The following is a 22,251-nucleotide window of genomic DNA, read 5'->3' as shown; positions in this document are numbered from 1 at the left end:
AAGATGAGATGAGCGCATTATGATTTTGTCAACGATTAATGAATATTACTATGTTTCTCGATATAATTAATGAATACTTTTTGTTCCTGTTAGTTATTTATGTTCATTTCCTGAGAGAAAGTCATATTTACATACCCGTTGTGTCTCGTTTAAGATAATTCAATTGACGTCCAATGATGATTCAAGTACCTACCTAGGTTAGGTAGTATTGATGTATCTACCTTAGATACATAAACCTAAGGTACGCTAACAGCTTAAAAGTTGGGGTTAAGGTTGGGGTTAAGGTTGGGGTTAAGATTATTTAATCTTAACAACGTAAACATATCAAAAATGGGGGGGGGATATCATGAAGCTCTTATCTGTTAATTGCTACATATATATGTAAAAGATATGATATCTCGGTATAATTTTACTATTCTAGCATTAGTCACCTCACAATAGGGCCGACTCCAAGTGACAACAAGGCACCAGAAGATCTTCTGTTCTCGTATTGCCATATTCTACCCTTATACCGAGCCTAGAGGTGTAAACATTTCTAAGAGCGTCATAGTTTACTGGAGGATTAATGCTATCCTAGTCAGTTTGGTTTGGAGACAGATGCGGGGAAGTCAAAGAAAGGAGTATCCCGGCAGGCAAAGGTGGCATTGTGGAAAGATAACCATGGGGACCCCCTCAAGGTCTATGCCAGATCTATGCCTCAAAGAGCATTCAGCCGAGATGATCGCAAGCATTGGGTTAGCATTGGGTTAGCATCCTAAGCAATTCGGGACTACTAATCTCTATGATGCATAGTCCGGGACCTCAGAGGACGGTTCTGGATCCGATTCTGGATTCCGGAACCGGGTTTCTTTCGGGTCATATTTGTCATTGCCAAGTTCATTGCCAAGTAAACATCGACGTCCTCAGCTTTATAAAAGGTCGTGGATGAAGTGACTAGAATAGTAGTGCTGCTCTTCTACGTTACCCGGATCTCATCCTTGCCTGATGCGATATAAGTCAAGATGATCAAGCAAAAGCTTCTTAGCCTGCTGGCGCTATGCTTGGCGACGACATCTGCTTCGGTGACGGTGCGGAAGACGAATAAAGGCCCAACCGGCTTCGAGGTTGACTTCAAATACGTCAACAAAACAGCCAGCCGCGTGCTCATCGGCGGAGGATTGCAGGCGTTTTCAGACCACTTCCACACAACCTTAAACAGCCGCGCATGGTACGATCCTCATGATTATAAGCCTGGAGACTTCTATGTATCCTACGGAGAGATGCCCGACGGCTACCAGTGGCCGTATGAGATGACGACAAAAGGTGATGGTGTGTGGACCTATACAACGCCTCTTCCATCGGGAATATACAGCTATGCGTATCTGATAGACTGCAACTACGCACCAAACTGCAGCATCGTTACCGGCCAACTCGTCACTGATCCGGACCTGCCTCCGTTCCAAAACGTCAAGGGAGATCAAGTATCATCTAACTTCCAGGTACCATTCGACGTGCGATTCCAAGGGACCGACGATATAGACGCGAACTTCGACTATGCGCTGCCCGCGCCCCCCAAGTTCCGGGGTACTATCAAATCCGTCAACTATACATCACCAGGGTCTATCCATCCGGCGCCCGACGTGCATGACCTTACTGTTTACCTGCCAGCAGAGTACGGCAAGATAAAGGGGAAGAAGTATCCGCTTCTTTACCTGTCTCACGGAGCCGCCGGCAACGGGAACGACTGGGAAAACCAGGGCCGCATGTCGAGCATCATGGACAATCTGATCGCAGGGTGCCACATCGAGCCGACCGTTGTAGTAATGCCGTCGTTTTACAACCTGGACGACAGCCTGCCGCGCTTCATCATGGGGAACAGCTCAACCATATGGAATCTGCCGACATCATACCACATCCGCGAGAACTACCAGAAATACCTATTCCCGTGGGTAGAGGAAAACTTCGACGTGTGCGACACGCCCTCGTGCCGGGCCTTCGCGGGCCTGTCGTGGGGCGGCCGTCTCACGTACGAGATGTACATCAACGCCACCGACTACTTCGACTGGTACGGGATGTTCTCGCCCGCGACCACGCCGCCGTACACGTACGTGGACGAGGCGGCGCTCGCGGCGAATCCCGCGTTGGCCGAAAAGGGGCTGTTCGTCGCGTACGGCCTGTACGACTCGGTCTTCGACGAGGGCAAGGACATGCAGGCCGCGCTAGACGGCTTGGGCATCAAGTACCTGACGCGGATCACGCCGTTCGGCGGGCACTTCTGGAATACGTGGCAGGACGAGCTGTGGTGGTTCGGGGTCAAAGCGCTGTGGAAGCCGTTTCTGTACACGCAACAGACCGGGCGGTAGCGTTTGTGAACCTACCTACATAGCTACCTGGTAGCCTACATACCTAGGTTTATCTGTATACATACCTACCTACCTAGGTACGGTACTTACATATGTATGTATGTATGTAGAATAGAAATGAGTATCCCCTCATGTTCGTCCGACACCGCGCGATTTTAATGTTTATTTGGGATAGAAACGCGGTAGATCTTTGCAAGGGCCAAATACGTAGTATGTATGTATGTATGTACATGGTGGTGACGGGAGTGCTAATATTGCACCAACACCACACGTCGCGACATGGCCAGGTTTCTGAGCGATGGTCACACCACGTTGGAAGATGAATTATATATATGTATGCACATACACAGGCACCTACATAGGCAGATACGTAGCCTAGATATATGTATATCCTAGATCTTTCCTCGGCGATGAATTTCCGGGTTGAAAAACGACAGAGTAAATCCTCCGGGGGATTGCCGCGATAAAAGGGGTGTCTGCATGCCGTCCCGGCCCGTTCATATTAATACCAAGCGACTATACGGGATAGCGGTGGTATGATTATTAGAAGAGCATACATACAAGATGGGTTTAGAGGTAGTTATGTTTCTAATACGGAACGAAGAGAAGTTACCTACGTATATGCCTATAGATACGAGGGAGATGAAGAATGAATACTCTACGTATAATAGTATCAATGCATGATTGGACAATTAGCTTTCAAATTAGCATCAATTGTTGGGACTATGGCATGGTGCACTGCTCAATTAATATAAGTGGTTAAGCCTTATACGCTACCTATGTTTGAAGTCTTGGTGTTTTGCTCGCAATTAAGAACAAAGCGTGGTTTCTATGAGTTGTCTAACCTAATTACTCAATCTTAGTTAACTACCTTAGGTAGGTAGTTAAAGAATCAATAACTAAGCTACGACACAACTCTATTTTAGCATGTGTAATAGCAATACCTAACCAACAACCATAAACCGAGGAAAGACAACTTCCAAGGTTTATAGTGACCTCACCTATAATTCAATTCAATAATATTATTGAAACTTGCTTGTATATCTAAGTTAGTTAACTACGTGTAGCTGAAACTCGTCCCCAAGATTTTGATTCAGTTTCATATAACTAATATTAACTATAAGAGCTATTTGAACTGTTACACTTGCATAACATTCAATGTCAGCCAGAGAAATAAACGTAAGATGCGGCTCAAACGTATGTAGAGTGTACATATGTACCCACCTAACCTAATGTATGGATGTACATATGCACATTAGACATGCATATGTATGGATGATTGATTTGTAAACCATAGAAGTTGTTGGACGACCTTTACTTTAGGTACACTATGTACTTACACAGCCTTAAAAACGGCGATGGCTTCAATTTAGTACGGGATGACGTATCCCGACAACCGAGCCCCAAGCCGGCGGCCTATTATTATAATCCGCACGTGCGGGGCTTAATCATAATGTGATTTTTTTTTCTCCAGTAAATTCTCCAGTAAATTCTCCAGTAAATTCTCCAGTAAAAAGCAGTTGTTCGCAACTACCGAATATACAAACAAGGCAATTTATTCCATCTTGTAGACGCTAGACAGTAACCTAGACAGTACATAGACAGTAGTATCGTGTGGTCGCGTGCAGTTGTCTAAAAGCATCCATCGAATCCGAGTTCCTCCAATCCTGTATTCCTATAAGGTTAGGTACCTGACCTACCCTGACCTACCCTGACCTGCCCTAATCTGCCCTAACCTTACCAGGTGCTTACTTAACCGATGTGGTGTCGAACGGTGTTTGTTGGTAAGGCTGTCACCTAACCTACGAAGAATAATGTCTGTGCAACGAAGCTGAGCTAGTAGTAAAGGGTCAGTGTTGCTCATCACTAGCAAGAATCGCGCGACTTGGAAGCTTGTAACATTTTTAATATTCAACGTAGGTATGTACGGATTACATACATAGGTACATACATACAAACGGCTGTAGGTAGAATACGAATTACCGGGAAGGGAATTTCCAGGTGGTGTGGTCGTACGATCGGATCAGCTCATACAGAGTTGTACAGAGTCACATAAAGTTCGTTGGGCTGCTGTGTAATGTGAATTAAGCAGCTCTTGATTCGTCGCAAGGTCCTACAGTAGCCGTTTTAGGGGTGTGGTGACCTGATATAGCGGGGACACCCGGTAGTTACGACAGCCGATTAACACCACTGGGCCACCTACAGAGCCACTGCAGAACCACTACTGTACCACTACTGTACCCACTGTAGCTGGCAATTGGCTGCCTTTTACCTCCTACCTACTTTCCAGACGATAGCCAGCTGAACATACCTATATGTAGGTATTCACCCTTCTGACTCTACGCTCTACGCTCTACGCTCCACGCTCCACACTCCACGCTCCATGATACTAGTAGATCACAAGTATTTCTCTTTCTATTTTGGGAATATTCAAAAGGATTTAATCCAACTACAGGTAAATAAATAAAACTCCCCCTACCTCCCCCTACCCGTTCCATTTTCCTCATTCCTTTCTAGTATCTTTCCGTCGATACCATCTTGATCTTGATCATCTCGGCTGTCTATCGACTTCCTTTCTCGACCTATCACCCACACCATACCACACCAAGCTCCTATCGAACGGTGCCTTTCGTACTTAAAGCTGGAAGCCAGCAGCTCTTGATATCCTCCTCTCTTCTCACTTCTCACTTCTCACTTCTCACTTCTCACTTCTCAAGGTATACCTACCTCCATACAAGCGTATTGCTATCCCGTCCAGTCGCGCTACTACACGACGTATTGCGAGATTCTTGTCTTGTATCCGACCATCGATATTATTCTCTACATTCTCGACTTCAGATCGAGGTCACGAGCCCCTCTACAACCACCCATCCCACCATGTCGCCCACCTATACCATGTCTGCACACCTGTGCAAACAAATCCAGAAGTCGTTCCAGACGCGTCAGACTTCACCCGAGCTTCTAAGCCCAACCGCTACATACCTACCGACATACCTGCGCCGGTCACCTTCGCCCCAGCCTGAAAAGCGCACCAGTGTAGACAGTGATCGCAGCGACGCTAGCACTCACTCCGTTTCGTCAAGTTCGAGTTCGAGTTCGAGTTCGAGTTCGAGTTCAAGTTCCAGCTGGAGGTGGGGTGGTCGCTAAGTGCTAAGTGCTAAGTTAGCCTATGATTATCAGCGAGAAACATCCGGAGGGAGATGTGGAGATATTAGCGATGACGTACCGGCGACTGGAGAATTGATACCCCTTTCTTATACCGAGAATTAGCGAACTTCTACTAGCAACTGCAATTAGCAGACTACTTAACATACGACAGATGGATAAATAGCGCCATCTATTCTCCCGATCACGCAACGCATAACATATTGGTCACCGACAAGGCGATACGGGAGACTACCACTAACTATACACTATACACTATACACTATGGCACGGAAAACCAACGGTGCTGTGCACATTTGTCGCGCAAAGTAGTCCATTACTAGGTTACATACTACAGAGGATGCAGTTTTGCCATCGCCCAGCCTTGAGAACTACCTGCATTGGATTGGAGGCTATGGATATTTCTTTGGGAAAGGAGTATACCGCGATGCATTACGAGAATGAAATTGCATCAATAACGACGTGAAGTCTGCATTATCAGCAAGTAAACCATTGGGCTGGGGAGAGTAGAATGAGCTCTTCCCATCATTTAATTACATAATTATCTTTCCCATCGTTGCGTCTGCCTTATGTATATATAAGTGACTACCTAGGTATCTACCGAAAGATACGGGAACAGTATATGCCACAACGGTGTCAGCTATGCTGCACCCAGTCGTGACACATCCACACGGGTTCTTGCTTATAAACGCGGTATCTGGCGAATCACATCTTGACCAGCGTTACCTGGATGTCCATGACACCAGCCGCGTTGGGCCCAATCAGAGGGTGCATGAATGAAGATGCGGCTACCTGGGAGGAACGTGCCAGTAATAAGGTCTACAGTATGATGATACTGAAATACGTCTTATTCATCGTTTAGCTGAGTATACGATGCTGGCTGGACAACTTCGTGTTATATAGAAACTACCTACCTAATGTAACTGGGTATGGCAAGTCTTACTACACACGCAAAGATATGGATGGGTATACCGACTGAGGGAACGGACGGTATGTAATACTAGAAGTAAACGACGCAAATCATAAGTCCTGTCATCGAAAAGCCAAAGTCTTATAGCATATATATATATCTATATATATATAACATTACTCGCATGCATCTCATTAAAATCGTATTCGTCCACCTACCCCTCGACGCCGCCTAATGCACATGCATCCCTCTCTCCGTCTCCGTCTCCGTCTCCCTATGTCTATCTATCGATCTATCGAGGTATCCATCCCGCAACCCGCGACTCGTCTCGTCGTGAGGAAACAAAAAAAGTCTCGCTTCTAAAGTAGAGTACCTAACCTAGGTACCTAACCTAGACATGCTGCTGCTGCCGTTCGCGTAATACAGGTATTATGTATGATGTAGTAGGGGGTGAATATTATTTATAATGATACAGCGCTCCCGTAGTGAACCGTGTTCATGCCCACGATCCTCTTGACCGTGAGCCACAGCTCGAAGACCTCGAGCTTCAGCTCCACGCGCAGGTACCCCACCCACGCGGCCATGAACCGTAGCGCATTGCCCGGCCACAGCAGGGTGCCGGGCTGCTCCCTGATCTCCTCCACCTGCTCGCGGAACACCGTGCGTGCGCAGTACCGCGCTAGGATCATAAAGCTCCGCATCGGGCCCTGGCGGGTATGCAGGTTTTCGTCGAGGCTGCGCGTTAGGTCGTTTGTCTTTAGGATGAGAAGAATGATCCGAGGCACTTGTCCGAGCATAGTCACGAGATCTGATAGTAGGCCTTCTTGCAGCGCGTCACCCATCGTCTTCTTCTCCTCGTCGGATCGCGACTTTAATATAGACGACTTGACCACCGTATAATCGCGGCCTGTGATAGCGCTGGCAAACAGAGGGAATTGCTCATCCGTGATCCCGGCCACCTCGTGTGCGTATCGCTTCATGGCAGACATGTTTCCATCGATGACTGCTAGCCACATCTTGGCATAAGACCGCCGCAGGCTCTCGGGAATATCCCGATACAGGCCGTGGTCGTATATAATAATTTCGAAATTGGCACCTCCTCGCCTCTTCGGGGTCGCCTTCCGGATAGCGAGATTGCCACCGTGGGGGTCGCAGTGTAGCGGCGCACCCTTACCGAAGATCATCTCGTTGAAGATGTGGGCTAGCGTGGCGGAGACTTCGTCGCGGTCGATATGATTCGAGTCCAAGTATTCGAGGTCGTCAAGACGATGGCCCGATTCGTTCGCCATAACCAAGATCCGCTTCTTGGCCCAAAGGACATCGGGAATCACGAGTGGTAGTTCGGGATGTTGCGCAAAGTACTTTTGCGTTCGAATCGCGTTCGCGGCCTCGAGCTGGAAGTCAAGCTCCTGGGGTAGAGAAACTTCCATCTCGGAAGCTAACCACTCCAAATCGTACTCGGGGAACCACTTCTTCAAGGTTGAGAAAGTAAACTTGGTCAAGGCCAGATCGAGAGGTGCCCATTGCGCCAAGCCTGGATGTTGGACTTTTACGGCAACTTTTTGACCATTTTCTTTCACCGTCGCTAGATGAACCTGGGCAAGAGAGGCAGCCCCTATTGGCTGTTCCGAAAATTCAGAGAAATAGTCTTTAAGCTCTTCACCCGTATCGGCGCGGAACATTTCCTCGATCGATTGGAACGAGGATACTGGACATTTGTCTTGTAGCGGTATAAACGTATCGGTCCATTCGCGCGGAAGTAGATAAGTCATGGCACTCTATCTCGAAAGTTAGCTAGCAATCTTATGTTGCGTGCCGTCATGTATGAGGAATTACCAAGTGCTGTCCCAATTTAATGAATATTCCTCCACTCTTTTCGAGTACTTTGAGTGTGCGCTCTGCACACCTCTTGTGGCATGCCCTTAGTATATGATCTTTTTCGTCGGAATCCTCTGTTTGGTCACGTTGGTTTAAAGAAGTTCGGTAACTAAGACGAGTTAGTTTTCCACCCCCTTTTCTTCTTTATTTTGGTACAGCTATAGCTTAGGTAGACATACTCATTGATGCATAATGCCAGCGTTGCAGCAACTCTTCCCGAACGTTCTGTAGCATCGTATCCAGCTTTAATGTCGTCCGTAAATGCTAAGACGCTTGCCCCAGCCGCGGCTGTGGTAGCAGCGGTCAACACGGTAACTCTTGTCTTGGGCTGCTTATGTGTTTTCTTCGAGTACCCAGAAGAGTTGGTCGTATATTGTCTTGCAATAGATCGTTGTGTTGTTCTGACACGGGCTACGAGGAATTGGGTGCGGCAATTCGAACATGTCCATGGCCTGTTGCTGGCAAGACGGCCGAGCGAATTGATCGAGGGGCATTTCATGATGGCGCGGTTCTAGTCATTTGAAGGGGCGTGTTAACTACGTAAGGTAAATAAATAAAATAATAAACTAACACTATGAATAAGAAGATAATGAGGACATGTTGTCCTTCTCGTCTCGATGTCTCAATGTCTTAATCGGTGGAGAACTTGACCGCCCGCGATGAATTGTTGAACCTTCAATTAAGTAGGTTAGGTCGGTTAGTAGTGTATGTATGTTGGGATAGCGGACTAATAAAATTTCACTATCTTTTTTTTTTCTTGCTCCATCCGTCGGACATTCAATCCCGGGCTCGTGGAAGACCTCGGCGTCATAGGGACAGGGGTCAAAGAATGTTCTTTCTCCTATTCGGACGATCTGGATCGTGCCATGCAAGGTTCTAGGGTTCTATGGCTTAGCACGTCTTCTTTTAAGTTATGTACCTACCTAGGTACATGTACCAACGATATGCACAAAATAAATGTAGTCATACCGGTTATTACCATATTCTGCATAATAATGATCTAAAAGCGCGAACTATTCTAATATCTGTCAATTTACATTGTCCCGCAATGCTCTTTACGCGTTAAGCCCCGCTTATGTACATTTGAGAGGATCGCGTTGCTTTCGAACCCGCGTTTGTCTTCGTTAAACTCGCATTAAAATAGTCTAAGCTGTCACTTTACTCTGACTTGGTCACACCATCTTACAAAAACATCTAATCCACGCAGCGTCCTATTCAAACCCAACATCATATAATATCATAACGAACGAAATGTTAGCCACAATGCCGATATTCAATATCGAGTTCTCGACGCCACACCGGCCTACGCGTTCATCGCCGCTCTCCTCTTCTCCCATCAGACCGAGCTCTCCACCATTATGTCACCGGGATCCTAACACGCTCCATAGACTCGATACACAGTCTTCACCTATACAAGCACCGCCCTCTATATTCAAATTTGCTTCGCGTAATGCAAAGCCAAACCCGCTAAGACAGAACCGAGAAAATGTGCAAGAGAGCAGGCGGAATTTGTTTTTGCGAAACGTCCGGAAGCGGGCGGACGACAAGAAGTGGGAGAGAAGAGGAGGCGATCAAGAGGTATGAGTGGCCCTGCTGACTAGTTGAAATAGTTATCGATACTAACAGACCTTACAGGCCTTGAAGCTTGAGTGGTCCATGTTAGATAGACAGCGACGAGACCAAAAGAACGCCGATCTTGACGGTATGGTGTTCGAAGATGAGATCGAAGACATTGCAGAAATCCAACGCGAAGCAATGGACAACCCCGATGATATGATGATCGACGCCATAGCGCAAGAAGAGGAAGACGAACTGGATGCAATGCTATCTATGTTCGAGACCCAGACCCAATCATCCCAACCACCCATGGGAGCGGTATCGCCGGCAATTTCCGATGATGAAGACTATGACCACCTCTTTATGGATTTCTTATCGCAACAAGAGCAGAATAGTCAGGGCTTTATATCTTCAGGACAAATGGATATGTCTTGAAGTTTCATTGGGTTTAATGGGTTGCATCAGTCCACACAGACAGGAGTTCTTCGGCAAGGATAGGTTTATCGTTGCGGCGTATTAGGATTAGGGACTCTATGACAGGGTATGGTAGGGTATGATATCACATCGTCTGTGTATATGCCAGTTTTAGTTTCTGGCCCCGGGAGGGTTATGTATGAACAGTTGAGGAACTAAATTCCTTGTATATTATCACTGAGGCGCGCACGACTCATCAGGCGCATCCAGAACTTCCTTGGCTGATGGCATATCTCCAACTAGATCATGAGGAGGAGAACCTGCTGCTTGCATCTATTGCTCTCCAGTTAGTAAATAGCATAATAACACAATCAGATAACTCACCTTTTGCATCCTGTCCACGATGTATTCCCGATCCGCCGCGTTCGAATCGGCATACGTGGGTTGCTCGAATCTGGCTACCATCTCTGCAACTAGAACTTCTTGTTCCTGGAAGCGCTTTAAATCATCCTTTGGTAAGGTGTCCTTGTTCTTCTCCATCCATGCGGGGAATTTGTCGTTCAATTCCTTCATAGGTTCGTATAGAATTTCCTTGTTGGTGAGCTGTTCCATCATCCCCATTAACACTTTGGAGAAGTCTTCTTCGTTACCTCCCTCGTTGGGGAGATCTTTCATCGCCTTAATCATCTCAGCAATAAAATCATCCTCGGAACCTTCAGCGGTAGCTGCTGCTGTGGCCTGGTCACCCGACTCTTGCATTCTGGCCATCGTCCGCCGGATCGTCTCCTGGAACGAGGCATCCTGACTTGTGTCCGAGGATGCTTTATCGGACGACTGTGGAATCGACTCCGATCCGCTCCCTGAACTTTCTGGGCCATCTCCTCTGAGCCCCTTGAATATGTTCTCAAACTGGGCTTGCATATCTGGCTATGTCATGTTAGACTAAATATGCTCTCATCCGTGGTTGAAGAGCGACTAACCGAATTGTCCAATCCGCCCATTAGTTCTGCCATCCCGGCCTGAAGATGCTTCTGGAATTCCTCCTCGGACAAATCATCGAGTCCATCTAGTGGATTCTCCGTGTCTAATGATGCGCCCGCTGGAGCAGATGTCGACGTCTTCACAGCAGCTTTCTCAGGGACCCCAGGTGCTAGGGATGCTTCGCCTAGTTTTGCGCTAGAAAACTCTTCTAGCATGTCATCAAGGTCATCGAGGTCATCCTCATCGGGATCTGGGGCGTCTTCCAGGTCGGGTACTGAAGCTGTGGGTTGGTCTGCCTTTTCCGGTGCGATTTGCCCATCCGGATTGGTACCCGCGGCCGCCTTTTCCGCCTCCATGCCGCCGTATCGTGCGCTTTTCGCGGCCTGAAGTTGTCTCACAGATTATAAAATAAAACGTAATGTCTAATCAACTCTTGTAGTTATGAGCTTAAAGAGATGAGCGCATAAGATGTCCAAGTTAGACACACAATGAAGCACCTTAGTCAATGATAAAAAATACTAATAATAGTAACGGATGATTGATTCTGACGAGAATAATGACGAGAGAGTACCCGTGTAATTCGGAAGACAAGGATAAGTGATAGAGTTATAAAATCGCAAGTAAAGAAGATCGATAGTTCGGGCGATGCACTTTTGCGACTTGGACCAACGAAAGTGCACAAGTTGCCGAGGCCTTTAGGTTGTGAGATGCTTGGCGCTAGCCACCAGAGTTTGGAATGAATATCAGTTTTAAAAACGTATTATACTTTATGGTCTATCTAACTATGCCTATTTTGACAGTAACTAACCGTTTTAGAAGATACCTATTTAATTTATCCGTTTCAAACATCAGCTTCTTCCGGTGGCTTCTAGGTGGGATGTCTGATAAGATAAGGATATACATAACCCCACTAGAGGCCGGATAGGGTATCATGTAACTCGGAGTTTAGGTAGAGGTACATAGGTTAATAGAGCGCTATTATTCGAGAATAGCCCCTAGTACTTCGTACCCTTGCAAGAAGGCAGGTTCGACTAACATCTATTCACATTCACGCATCATCTTCTTTGCCCTTGGGGTCTTACAAACGCACTTGCCGTTCTTTTCATCTTTTTGCCCTTCTTCTCTTTCACTCTCGGGCTTGGTCCATCACCTTCTTACAGGCCATCATTAGTATTTCTCAGCTTTCTGCTCGTAGTAAAGACCTAAAGCTGGTAAATTCCGTGGGCAGCCTAAGCAACCGTCCAGCCGATTCAACACCGAATTCTCACTCTCTTCTTTTTTTCAGCACTTTGCGCAGCCTCGGACGAACGAACACCTACAACTCCATCGTTTACTTACGAAGGAAGAAGTCCGGCTGCTACAGAAACTACAAGACCCACGCAATCATCACCAGGCTATCCATTCCATAAAGATGTCTCTATGTCAATTGCGCCTTGGAGAGGAGAGGTACGTCAAGCTTAACGTCGCAAGGCTCTTATACGGCGTATAAGAAGATTGGCCGTTCACCTTACTAACGTGTCTGGAATTTAATAGAAAGCAATGGAGAAAGGACCACCCTTTCGGATTTTGGGCACGACCAGTCAAGAATTCTCAAGGCGTTCTTGATCTAAAGATTTGGGAATGCGGTATCCCTGGCAAGGAAAAGACAATGTGGGAAGGCGGTCTCTTTAAATTGACGATGACATTCCCTGACGGTAGGTGCTGAGTGGGATATGGAACACCGAGAAAACGAGTTGTGCTGACCGATACTGTTTCAGAGTACCCTACGAAGCCCCCGAAATGTAGGTTCATCATATGGTCCATACCTATACAACTTCGTGAAGCCAATACTAACTGCCGTATAGGCAAGTTCACGCCACCTTTGTTCCACCCCAACGTCTACCCATCAGGCACAGTCTGCCTTTCGATCCTAAACGAGGACGAAGGATGGAAGCCAGCGATCACGGTCAAGCAGATCGCACTCGGCATCCAAGATCTCCTAGACGATCCCAATCCGGACTCTCCCGCACAAGCTGAAGCATACAACCTCTTTAAGCGAGACAAGGCCGAGTACGAGCGACGTGTGAGGCGAACGGTGAAGGAAAACCCGGCCTCTTAGAACGCTCAACCGGTGCTGGTGGGGTGGTGTCTTGGGGAGGAAATTCTATACTTGGTGTACTTTCGGCATCGGAGTTCAGGGTCACGGATACCAAATACGGATGACTGCTTTCTACATTTGGGCCCTTCGGAGTTGGCACAGGAGGGCTATGTGAAGATGTCAAGCATCATTTAGCATTGCGGCTACTACAGCTGACTGGTTTTCTTAACCGGAGTAATGATCTAGCCTTTGCCGTGAAGAATGGTGCTACATGGATGCGAAGCAACTAAGTATGTAAACATAGGTAGACTTACAATCTATGCAATCGATGATTTTTATAATGACCATCATTGTGCCCTACTTACCGTATGTTCGTGGTCAGTTGCATTCATATTGGTAATCTGCTTCCATAAGGTTGTCAGCTGCAAAGCGGTTCCACGGTTAGCTACATACTCGTTCGAATGGCATAGGCTGGTTCAGACCCCTACCCATCCGCTCGATGCGAAATACGGCTTGACTCGACCCTATTAGGAAGAGGTTTGATATCCTCTTGCGGATTTCGGGGTTACAAAGAGTGATAAGGCATCTGATAGCACGTGGTTATCCGAATATGATGCAAACGTTACGCAGAATCCCTACCTTGATCCTATAGTTTTTATTTGCTTTGATATTTGAATAGTATTAATCCCATTTCTTTTGATTCGTAGGGAGTTGGAAATAAATAGCATAAAGTACAATACATAAGCAGTAACTAAGTTGAGCTAAAGTAGTATATAACAAATAGTTACAACCTTTTTAAACTTATATATTTATTTATAATCGTATAAATATCTATATCCCCGTTTCCTATCTTGTGTCTTGATAACGTGAATATCATGGCTTAATATAGGCACTGCGTGGTTGGTCAATGACAGTATTAGTCGTTTCTTAAAGCTCCGTCCGAAATCGGCATTTTTTCCGGTGTGACGGTTTTAACTAGCAGAAGATTGCCGTCAGGCTAAGATCCATTAACCCCCTACCTTCAGGTTTTAGGTATAACGGGTCAAATTTAGCATTAGAAGGCAAATATGATAATAAAAAGTACATACTGATAGCTACCTCCTAAATAAATTTTTGTGACTCAAAGTCTCCGGGTCGCTCTTACCTCTCCATGTTCCTCTGGGTTTTAGTCGCGTGGTCCGTCTTTTTTTATTCTGACAGAAATACCTTCTTCTTCTTCTTCTTCTTTAGTTACTCTTTCCAAAAGTCTTTCGGTCATATTCTATATTCCACCAACTACACTTTGAGGCTGATAAGATGTGTGGAATATTTGCGTGTCACTGGTAAGTTTACATTTTTCCCTGCATGGATTAAGCAATCAATGTCTTGGAGGGGCATTTGACAATTACCAAACCCCCACCAAAAATGATTATCGATTGGATTTACTTGTGATGCCATTGGAAGATCGCCATACATACTAATAAGACGTTTGCGCCTAGTCATCCCGACGTCCAGAAATTCAAGCCCACGGCCTTGAAACTGGCAAAGCAGTACGTATAATATGTGCTCAAGCTCTATGACTTTAATTGACATGTTCTACGCAGAATTCGGCACAGAGGCCCCGACTGGAGTGAGTTATCTCATAGCGAACCTGGTGATATTATCGATATGTTCTGACCACTTCCGGATGTTACAGGTGGAAGCGTTATCTGCAAAAACACAAGTAAGATCCAACTAGTAGAGGAAATGAATACTAGAACGGCCTCTAACCAACGTATTTCTAGTCTTGTGCCACGAAAGGTTGAGCATTGTCGGCGTCGGTGTGTATTTCCTATCAATTTTTCAACTTACCAAAACCTCTTTACTTACAAAGTCACAGAGTCTGGCGCACAACCCCTGACCAATGCGGACGAGACCATAATACTTGCCGTCAATGGCGAGATCTACAACCACCGGTTAATTCGAAAAAGCCTCAAGACCCCCTATCACTTCAAGACTGCTTCTGATTGCGAGGTTATCATTCCCTTGGTGAGGATGCCTTTAATATATGTATTGTGTCTTATGGTGTCACATTATCTAATGTGTCTGTAGTACATGGAATATGGACTCGATGCTCCCAAGTACCTAGATGGTATGTTCTCATTTGTGCTGTACGACAAGAACCTCGACCGAACTATCGCGGCCCGCGATCCCATCGGTATCACCACGCTATACCAGGGTTGGTCCTCCAAGGAACAGGGTACTACCTACTTCGCTTCGGAGCTGAAATGCCTGCACTCCGTCTGCGATGAAATTCGCTCCTTCCCCCCGGGACACATCTACGACACTAAAACCAACGAGACCACTCGATATTTCCAGCCGACTTGGTGGGATGACTCAAAAATCCCGGATACTCCCCTAGACCTGAAGCTCGTTCGAGAAACACTAGAGCGATCTGTGAGGAAACGGCTTATGGCCGAAGTTCCTTATGGTGTACTATTGTCAGGCGGTCTTGACTCGAGTTTGGTTGCATCTATAGCCCAAAGAGAAACCCTGAGGCTTAAGAAGGTGGCATTGGCCGCCGCTAATGGCATCGCTACCGAGCCGACTGAAGACCCTGACAAGGGTGAGGGCTTAGTCGGTATCGACGATGAGAACGAGATCTCTACCGTAACATACCTCCCACAGCTCAACTCTTTCTCGATCGGTTTACCCGGCTCCCCCGACAACGAAGCTGCCGTCAAGGTAGCTAAGTTCCTCGGCACAAAACATCACGTCATGACCTTTACTATCGAGGATGGTCTTAACGCATTATCTGATGTCATCTACCATCTCGAGACGTACGACGTAACCACAATCCGTGCCTCGACGCCTATGTACCTGCTATCGCGAAAGATTAAGGCCATGGGGGTTAAGATGGTGCTCAGTGGTGAAGGAAGTGATGAGATCTTCGGAGGATACCTATATTTCCATGCAGCGCCGGATAAGAAGGCTTTCCATGAAGAGACTGTCCGCCGAGTTAAGAATCTCCATCTTGCGGATTGCCTACGAGCTAACAAGTCTACTTCGGCTTGGGGTCTCGAGGCTCGTGTCCCCTTTCTTGACAAGCAGGTATGTTTATCATGGCCGTCCGTCCGTCACCACTGTCCGCGCTTTTATTAACGCAGTTTATAGTTCCTCGAAGTCTGCATGAACATCGACCCCCAGGAGAAGATGATTACCAAGGAGCGAATCGAGAAATGGATTCTGAGAAAAGCGTTCGACACTTCTGACGATCCCAGCGCCGAGCCGTACCTACCGGACGAGATACTGTGGAGACAGAAGGAGCAATTCTCTGATGGTGTCGGTTATGGTTGGATCGATGCTCTAAAGGATAATGCCGAACTTCATGTCACCGATGAGATGATGAAGAACCCCAAGCCTGAGTGGGGCAACGATATTCCCGATACCAAGGAGGCGTATGTTTCATCTCTTCTATGTCTTACGTTGGATCTTGCTAATTTTTTGATTAAGTTACTGGTACCGTACGATGTTCGACGAGCATTTTCCTCCTCACTGCGCTTCCACTGTGATGCGATGGACCCCAACATGGTCAAAGCAGACCGATCCTAGCGGACGGTAAGTTGTTATGATTCTATATCAATCAAAGCTATTCGGTACCTTGCTAATATAAAATCTAGAGCTATCGCAACGCACCTCGCCAAGTATAACGAATCCGCGTAAATATAGCCCTACTATATTAGTAAATAGCATAAAACAAATCAGAGACGTATAATCTGAGTCTTCAATAGTCCAGGTGAGAGGAGCAATTTACTGGGGATAGAATTGCATGACTAGCAATGTTGAATTGCACCATTATGGGGAATCCCAAGCAAGTATGATGAGATTAAGACTGGTTGGTCTTTTGGTAGGGGTGTGAAGTTAGACTTTGGCTGTGACAATACCAATAGAAATTTGCCTTGCCAGCAGCATATTCGTCTTACTTCAATCCTGTAACTTGTGAAATAGGTTCTTCACTTGAATGTGCACAAGAACAGCCAAGCCATTATTTTGCTTCGGGACGAAAATAAATCAGAAGGATTCTTGTTATTGTAATGTAGTATGACAGCTCAAAGAAATTACTGCAACTTATAGAGCATTGAACCGATCCTGGTTGTAATTTCACGGTTATGGTGCTTTAAACCACTCCCGGTGTAGACAATTCCCACGTGGACGGGGGTTAATTGGACAGTAATGGAATCTAATAACAAATGTAAAGTCGATGTTTACTGGGACCGCCAGGTGTCACGTTTTATCATTAAGCATTCTGCCGGCTGTCACTTCTCCAATTAGCTTTCCCGTCTAGTTGGAATCTACTAAGTTTGGGTGCCGATAAGAACCCGGCAAGGAAAGAGCCAAAGAAAACAAATTTGTACCTCGCTGTTGTCCTACGAAGTTGTTGAGGCTTGTGTTCTTCCAATCCGAATTTATCTCGTACCAATTTCACATCCACAAAACTTTTTCTTCTTTTTTTCACCACCCAACCCTTAACTCAACCACGAATACTCGAACCGTGAACCAATCTGCCTAAGATGTCTATCCCCGCCTTCGCTGATATTTCCAAGTCGGCAAATGACGTGAGTTAAAAAAAAAAAAAAAAAAAAACAAACGGCACCGATGCCGAAGCTGTCCCACTTCGGCAACAGCCGCTGAATATTCGATAAATTTCCCGCAGCTCGAGCTTCGGTTTTGTTGCGCAGACTTTCTAACCATAACAATTATAGTTGCTGAACAAGGACTTCTACCACCTCTCCGCGGGAACCATCGAGGTTAAAAGCAACACCCCTAACAATGTCGCCTTCAAGGTCACTGGCAAGAGCAGCCACGAGAAAGCTACCAGCGGTGCCGTACGTATCCTTAGTCTAACCTCTCCTCGCCAGCTCGCTACCGACAGAATATAATTCCTACGTGCAAGCTATGGGGATAATCCGGCGACAAGGTACACTTAAGACTAATAAACGCGCTTGCAGATCGAGGGCAAATACGCAGACAAGTCTCTCGGTAATTCAACCATTATTTTTCCCACTCAGACCATCAAGTCGCACACCAAAAGACGCCAAGCGAGTTCGCTTACAGCATCGTTGTGGGGAATAAAAGCTCCAAGCTGGCCTCTCGATTTCTCTATCTTCCTAAGTCAACATGGCTCACAATTACTAATGCTATACCGACGCGCAGGCCTCACTCTGACCCAGACCTGGAACACGGCCAACGCCCTCGACACCAAGGTTGAACTCGCCGATACCCTCGCCAAGGGATTAAAGGCCGAGTCCATCTTCTCCTTCCTACCCGCCACCCAAAAGAAGGGCGTTAAGCTCAACCTTACATTCAAGCAATCCGCTTTCCACGGCCGCGCTTTCTTCGACCTCCTTAAGGGCCCCACTGCCAACGTCGACGCCGTTATCGGTCACGAAGGTTTCCTTGCTGGTGCCTCGGCTGGATATGATGTCCAAAAAGCTGCTGTTACCGGCTACAGCGCCGCCGTCGGCTACATTGCTCCTCAGTACAGCGCTGCCGTCACTGCCACTGACAACCTGAGCGTCTTTGCGGCCAGCTACTACCACAAAGTGAACAGCCAGGTCGAGGCTGGTGCTAAGGCTACCTGGAACTCTAAGAGCGGAAGCGCTGTCGGTCTCGAGGTTGCCAGCAAGTACCGCATTGACCCCGTCTCCTTCGCCAAGGTCTGTTCAATTGTCGATCCAACTAGGCTCTGTAACTTAGGAAATCGCTAATGGAATGAAATTAGGCCAAGATTAACGACCGTGGTGTTGCCGCTGTCTCCTACAACGTTCTTCTTCGCCCTGGCGTTACCCTAGGTCTCGGCGCTTCTTTCGACACTCAGAAGCTTGAGCAGGCCACCCATAAGGTCCGTATCACCAACACTTAATTGTAGTTCTCAAAATCTAACAGGGGAATAGGTCGGCACCAGCTTCACCTTCGAGAGCTAAATGGTTAGCCTAAAGCTGAAGGAGTGTTTCGGACTTTTGTAGACGAATTCCCGGGAATCATGCCCAATACCCTCTCGTCATTATTTGTATGCTCTACAAAACAAGCAGGATTCTTCGCATACGAGTCAAAATATCTCAATTGTAGACATTAGACCTCTTGGGCGTTCGATGCCGTCCAAATGCTAATATTTGCATCGTTCTGAATATACAGAATTCTTTACGCATCTGTAATTGCAAGAGATTTCTTTGTCTCTGCGCACAGCCTCGAGAGTTTGCTTCCTGTGACGTATAATAAATGCTGGCGGTTGATTCTACTGCGCCGCCGAAATAGCGAATCCTATTTCCCCTTTCTCTCCAACTTTTTGTCCCCGCCCCCACTACCCCGATTCCATATCCTACCAATCGCGAATGGACCCAGCACGCTCAGCACCAACACACTGCCGATCAGTAAGAACATGCCCGCGGTGCTTCGCTCTGGTTCGATGTTAATGTACTGATCGTCGAGATGCGCGCGCCGCACAGCTCGCCGACTATCGATATGCCGGCCCGTGCGCTCATGCGATACCCGATCGAAGTGCGGGACGTCGTCTTCGGCGCCGCGGCCAAAGGGCGTTTGCCCTGGTCCCATACCCCCCGCACCGAAAGAGCCCGTACCCGCGGAGGAGGTATGGGAAGTGGAAGAAGAAGAGGCGTGGGACGTAGAAGAAGAGGACCCGGTGCTCTCATCATGCGCGGCGCGACGCTTGGCGCCGTGGGCGCCCCAGCCGCCGCTCCGGAAGAAACTCGGCGGCGGGCCCTGGAAAGTGCCGCGGCGGCGGCTTAGGCCCGAGGCGGGGCGGCCGCCGGCGGGGTTGGTGCTGCTGTAGGAGCCGCGGTGGTGGGGGTGAGAGGAGGGAGGGGGGTGGTGTAGGCGCAAGGTATCCCGGTCGTAGGCGGCGCGCTTGGCGGGGATCGAGAGTATGGAGTAGGCCTCGCTGATGCGCATGAAGCGTCGGGAGGCGTGCGGGTTGGAGGGGTTGTGGTCGGGGTGGTGGGATTTGGAGAGGGAGTAGAAGGACCTGTGTTTTATGTCAGAGGTGTGGGAGCAGGTGTGTAAACAAAAGGAATGGTAGTTTGTGGCACCTGTTCCAGGCTACAATGTGATATATGTAGGTACCTAGATAGGGGCAAGAATTGGAAATGCTCACTTTTTAATATCAGCAGGCGTTGCGCCCGGCTGCAGTTTCAGCGTCTCATAGTGGTTCCGGGAGTTGTCGATCTGCTCGTCTCGAAGGCCCGCGGTGCTGTGGAACGGCTTCTGCTGTTTCTGCTGTTTCTGCTGGGCCGTCGAGCTTGCAGTCGGCGCGACGAGAAAAGAGGCGTATGGCAGATATCGGCGCGGGGGGCGGACTGCGTGAGCGGCTAAAGTGGTCCCGGACACTGCGCAGCGGAATGTCATGCCTCATCCCGAACCGATGCCACTCTAGTCGTCCGGAGTGTTTTTTTAGGTAATATGAGATTTTGAAAAGGTTGGGTGGGTTGCAGAATTAGGAAGGAGAATTGAGTATAAGGAGTGAAAATGTATAGGTAGGTAGGTAAGTTTGACGCTGTGAAGCGACGCCACTGATAAATCGGCAACGAGCAAGTGACGACATCAATTGATGGGATTTTAGCGCGTTAGGTTAGTTCCGCCTTTATTGAGATCTTATCAGATGTGGCGGTGCGAGGGTGGCTTGTTTGTTGGAGTTTGAGGTTACCACCTACCTAGGTATATAGGGAGTTTTGATCGAATATTAACACCTTGACTCTATGTATCTCTAAGGGGAATTTTAAACCAATACTATGAATTTCCAAGAGTCGATTATAATTATCCGTTTTTCTAAATACAACGCAACTAGGTATTCTAAGCTTCCGTCCTTTGCTAACGTTTAAACTACATACAAATTGCCTCCCGGCTCCAAGCATATCCTCTAATAGACGATTGTCGCAGTCTTGTTAATATATTTCTGGTTCCTCTCTATTACGAGATTCTGCGCTATCCACTTGCCGGCATCCTCCCTCGAGATGCTATATCCAATAGCTTTGGATTCGATCCCGGTATTCGGATCTTCGATGCCAACACGGATTGGCTTATCTGTCTCGCCATCGACAAGGAGCATAGCGGCCCGCACGACGGTGAAGTCTTCACCGCTCGTAGCGAGCTTGTTCTCCATGATTTTCTTGTCCGCGCCAGGAACCTTGAGAAGGAGGGAGCATAATGGCACGTAGGCGACAGGTATGTCCCGCCCGAATTTGGACATACCGGCACTACTACACACGATGATGTGTGGTCTGCCAACGACGCCTTGCTCTCTGAGTGTGGCTATAGAGCCAATAACAGTTGTGATGCCTTTCTCGCAGACGTGTGGATCGTCAATAGTCATTTTTGACGGGATAGGCTTTCCTCCGATAGTGAAAACTACCTCGTCAACAAGTTTACCGTCCGGAGCCTCGAGACAGCGAGTGACAGCCGCAGAATCATGCGCGTTTCCTTGTATTACTTTAAGGTTAGGCGCATTCTCACTTGTTAATACCGAGGTGAGCTTGGACGGGTCCCGGCAGAGCGCGACGCATTGATATCCGGCAGCGAGAGAATGCTTCAGCGCTGAAAGACCTATACCCGTGCTTGCGCCGAAGAAAGCAACTGTCTTAGAAGCCATGGTCCGGGTTGGTGAATAATGGGTAAATATTTGGGTTTAAATTGTAGTAGTAGTTTTAGTTGTATGGGTATCTAGGAACTTGGTATAAGTGTGGTTGACACGAAGTTGTTATTACTGATGTTTGCTATTGAAGTGTCCTGTGCAACATTGGGCGAGTCTATCATATACATTTTATCTTCAGCATCCCTACTTATCAGTTACTCCTCGAATTGCTTAGATGCTTACGTATTTATTCCATAAGAGGAGGCTATTCAGGCACTGGCAAGTTCTCGCGAAGTTCTCGGAGCAGGTGCGGGTAACTCGGGGC

The 22,251-nt window shown here is 47.3% G+C and overlaps 10 protein-coding genes across 10 annotated transcripts; 6 read left to right on the top strand and 4 right to left on the bottom strand.

Moving 5' to 3' along the window:
- The first annotated feature begins 325 nt into the window (after nt 1–325).
- Nucleotides 326–3,002, top strand: F4813DRAFT_357521 (carbohydrate esterase family 1 protein). Its single transcript, XM_049243128.1, has one exon. It carries the CDS (start codon nt 1,002–1,004, stop codon nt 2,340–2,342), a length of 1,341 nt encoding a protein of 446 aa, XP_049100106.1. The 5' UTR covers nt 326–1,001; the 3' UTR covers nt 2,343–3,002.
- A 2,217-nt stretch (nt 3,003–5,219) lies between these two features.
- Nucleotides 5,220–5,612, top strand: F4813DRAFT_388920 (uncharacterized protein; the record flags this gene model as incomplete). Its single annotated transcript, XM_049246755.1, has 2 exons — nt 5,220–5,448; nt 5,509–5,612. The coding sequence occupies 2 exons, from the start codon at nt 5,220–5,222 to the stop codon at nt 5,610–5,612; spliced, it is 333 nt and encodes a 110-aa protein (XP_049100105.1).
- A 942-nt stretch (nt 5,613–6,554) lies between these two features.
- On the bottom strand, nt 6,555–9,079 carry F4813DRAFT_357515 (ABC1-domain-containing protein). The gene is made up of 3 exons (XM_049243127.1): nt 8,475–9,079; nt 8,254–8,404; nt 6,555–8,195 (listed from the first exon to the last, which is right to left on the bottom strand). Exons 1-3 carry the CDS (start codon nt 8,792–8,794, stop codon nt 6,879–6,881), a joined length of 1,788 nt encoding a protein of 595 aa, XP_049100104.1. The 5' UTR covers nt 8,795–9,079; the 3' UTR covers nt 6,555–6,878.
- Nucleotides 9,080–9,558: 479 nt separating this feature from the next.
- Nucleotides 9,559–10,287, top strand: F4813DRAFT_388918 (uncharacterized protein; the record flags this gene model as incomplete). The annotated part of the gene is made up of 2 exons (XM_049246754.1): nt 9,559–9,873; nt 9,931–10,287. The coding sequence occupies 2 exons, from the start codon at nt 9,559–9,561 to the stop codon at nt 10,285–10,287; spliced, it is 672 nt and encodes a 223-aa protein (XP_049100103.1).
- A 213-nt stretch (nt 10,288–10,500) lies between these two features.
- Nucleotides 10,501–11,603, bottom strand: F4813DRAFT_388917 (Pex19 protein family-domain-containing protein; the record flags this gene model as incomplete). Its single annotated transcript, XM_049246753.1, has 3 exons — nt 10,501–10,599; nt 10,651–11,193; nt 11,247–11,603. 3 exons carry the CDS (start codon nt 11,601–11,603, stop codon nt 10,501–10,503), a joined length of 999 nt encoding a protein of 332 aa, XP_049100102.1.
- Nucleotides 11,604–12,179: 576 nt separating this feature from the next.
- On the top strand, nt 12,180–13,847 carry F4813DRAFT_357511 (ubiquitin carrier protein). The gene is made up of 4 exons (XM_049243126.1): nt 12,180–12,693; nt 12,781–12,941; nt 13,005–13,028; nt 13,092–13,847. The coding sequence occupies exons 1-4, from the start codon at nt 12,659–12,661 to the stop codon at nt 13,343–13,345; spliced, it is 474 nt and encodes a 157-aa protein (XP_049100101.1). The 5' UTR covers nt 12,180–12,658; the 3' UTR covers nt 13,346–13,847.
- A 518-nt stretch (nt 13,848–14,365) lies between these two features.
- F4813DRAFT_357507 (asparagine synthase) lies at nt 14,366–17,583 on the top strand. The gene is made up of 10 exons (XM_049243125.1): nt 14,366–14,646; nt 14,803–14,853; nt 14,908–14,933; nt 15,000–15,026; nt 15,088–15,123; nt 15,183–15,331; nt 15,395–16,393; nt 16,457–16,740; nt 16,796–16,900; nt 16,963–17,583. The coding sequence occupies exons 1-10, from the start codon at nt 14,621–14,623 to the stop codon at nt 17,003–17,005; spliced, it is 1,746 nt and encodes a 581-aa protein (XP_049100100.1). The 5' UTR covers nt 14,366–14,620; the 3' UTR covers nt 17,006–17,583.
- On the top strand, nt 17,534–19,488 carry F4813DRAFT_54951 (eukaryotic porin/Tom40). The gene is made up of 6 exons (XM_049248631.1): nt 17,534–17,898; nt 18,046–18,168; nt 18,292–18,322; nt 18,497–18,999; nt 19,065–19,184; nt 19,237–19,488. Exons 1-6 carry the CDS (start codon nt 17,854–17,856, stop codon nt 19,264–19,266), a joined length of 852 nt encoding a protein of 283 aa, XP_049100099.1. The 5' UTR covers nt 17,534–17,853; the 3' UTR covers nt 19,267–19,488.
- F4813DRAFT_54983 (DnaJ-domain-containing protein) lies at nt 19,327–20,991 on the bottom strand. The gene is made up of 2 exons (XM_049248632.1): nt 20,454–20,991; nt 19,327–20,324 (listed from the first exon to the last, which is right to left on the bottom strand). Exons 1-2 carry the CDS (start codon nt 20,702–20,704, stop codon nt 19,604–19,606), a joined length of 972 nt encoding a protein of 323 aa, XP_049100098.1. The 5' UTR covers nt 20,705–20,991; the 3' UTR covers nt 19,327–19,603.
- Nucleotides 20,992–21,020: 29 nt separating this feature from the next.
- Nucleotides 21,021–22,145, bottom strand: F4813DRAFT_357492 (NAD(P)-binding protein). The gene has a single exon (XM_049243124.1). It carries the CDS (start codon nt 21,942–21,944, stop codon nt 21,216–21,218), a length of 729 nt encoding a protein of 242 aa, XP_049100097.1. The 5' UTR covers nt 21,945–22,145; the 3' UTR covers nt 21,021–21,215.
- Between the last annotated feature and the right edge of the window lie 106 nt (nt 22,146–22,251).

This window comes from Daldinia decipiens, assembly GCF_022478715.1.
Source record: "Daldinia decipiens strain CBS 113046 unplaced genomic scaffold F4813scaffold_14, whole genome shotgun sequence".
Taxonomy (NCBI): Eukaryota; Fungi; Ascomycota; class Sordariomycetes; order Xylariales; family Hypoxylaceae; genus Daldinia; species Daldinia decipiens.
The sequence above is the reverse complement of the archived record's forward strand: the minus strand, read 5'-3'. Positions and strand labels throughout refer to the sequence as shown.

What these genes read in the sequence shown, in the direction of transcription:
- F4813DRAFT_357521 (XM_049243128.1), top strand. Translation starts at nt 1,002, where the DNA reads ATGATCAAGCAAAAGCTTCTTAGCCTGCTGGCGCTATGCTTGGCGACG.
- F4813DRAFT_357515 (XM_049243127.1), bottom strand. Translation starts at nt 8,794, where the DNA reads ATGAAATGCCCCTCGATCAATTCGCTCGGCCGTCTTGCCAGCAACAGG. An exon ending in CTGGCATTATGCATCAATGA is followed by an intron (nt 8,405 to 8,474) that starts GTATGTCTACCT and finishes AACTCGTCTTAG; the next exon opens with TTACCGAACTTCTTTAAACC. An exon ending in TTAAATTGGGACAGCACTTG is followed by an intron (nt 8,196 to 8,253) that starts GTAATTCCTCAT and finishes CTTTCGAGATAG; the next exon opens with AGTGCCATGACTTATCTACT.
- F4813DRAFT_357511 (XM_049243126.1), top strand. Translation starts at nt 12,659, where the DNA reads ATGTCTCTATGTCAATTGCGCCTTGGAGAGGAGAG. An exon ending in TTGCGCCTTGGAGAGGAGAG is followed by an intron (nt 12,694 to 12,780) that starts GTACGTCAAGCT and finishes GGAATTTAATAG; the next exon opens with AAAGCAATGGAGAAAGGACC. An exon ending in GACGATGACATTCCCTGACG is followed by an intron (nt 12,942 to 13,004) that starts GTAGGTGCTGAG and finishes ATACTGTTTCAG; the next exon opens with AGTACCCTACGAAGCCCCCG.
- F4813DRAFT_357507 (XM_049243125.1), top strand. Translation starts at nt 14,621, where the DNA reads ATGTGTGGAATATTTGCGTGTCACTG. An exon ending in CGTTATCTGCAAAAACACAA is followed by an intron (nt 15,027 to 15,087) that starts GTAAGATCCAAC and finishes ACGTATTTCTAG; the next exon opens with TCTTGTGCCACGAAAGGTTG. An exon ending in ATTCCCGATACCAAGGAGGC is followed by an intron (nt 16,741 to 16,795) that starts GTATGTTTCATC and finishes TTTTTGATTAAG; the next exon opens with TTACTGGTACCGTACGATGT.
- F4813DRAFT_54951 (XM_049248631.1), top strand. Translation starts at nt 17,854, where the DNA reads ATGTCTATCCCCGCCTTCGCTGATATTTCCAAGTCGGCAAATGAC. An exon ending in AGAAAGCTACCAGCGGTGCC is followed by an intron (nt 18,169 to 18,291) that starts GTACGTATCCTT and finishes ACGCGCTTGCAG; the next exon opens with ATCGAGGGCAAATACGCAGA. An exon ending in TTGAGCAGGCCACCCATAAG is followed by an intron (nt 19,185 to 19,236) that starts GTCCGTATCACC and finishes ACAGGGGAATAG; the next exon opens with GTCGGCACCAGCTTCACCTT.
- F4813DRAFT_54983 (XM_049248632.1), bottom strand. Translation starts at nt 20,704, where the DNA reads ATGACATTCCGCTGCGCAGTGTCCGGGACCACTTTAGCCGCTCACGCA. An exon ending in ACGCCTGCTGATATTAAAAA is followed by an intron (nt 20,325 to 20,453) that starts GTGAGCATTTCC and finishes CATAAAACACAG; the next exon opens with GTCCTTCTACTCCCTCTCCA.
- F4813DRAFT_357492 (XM_049243124.1), bottom strand. Translation starts at nt 21,944, where the DNA reads ATGGCTTCTAAGACAGTTGCTTTCTTCGGCGCAAGCACGGGTATAGGT.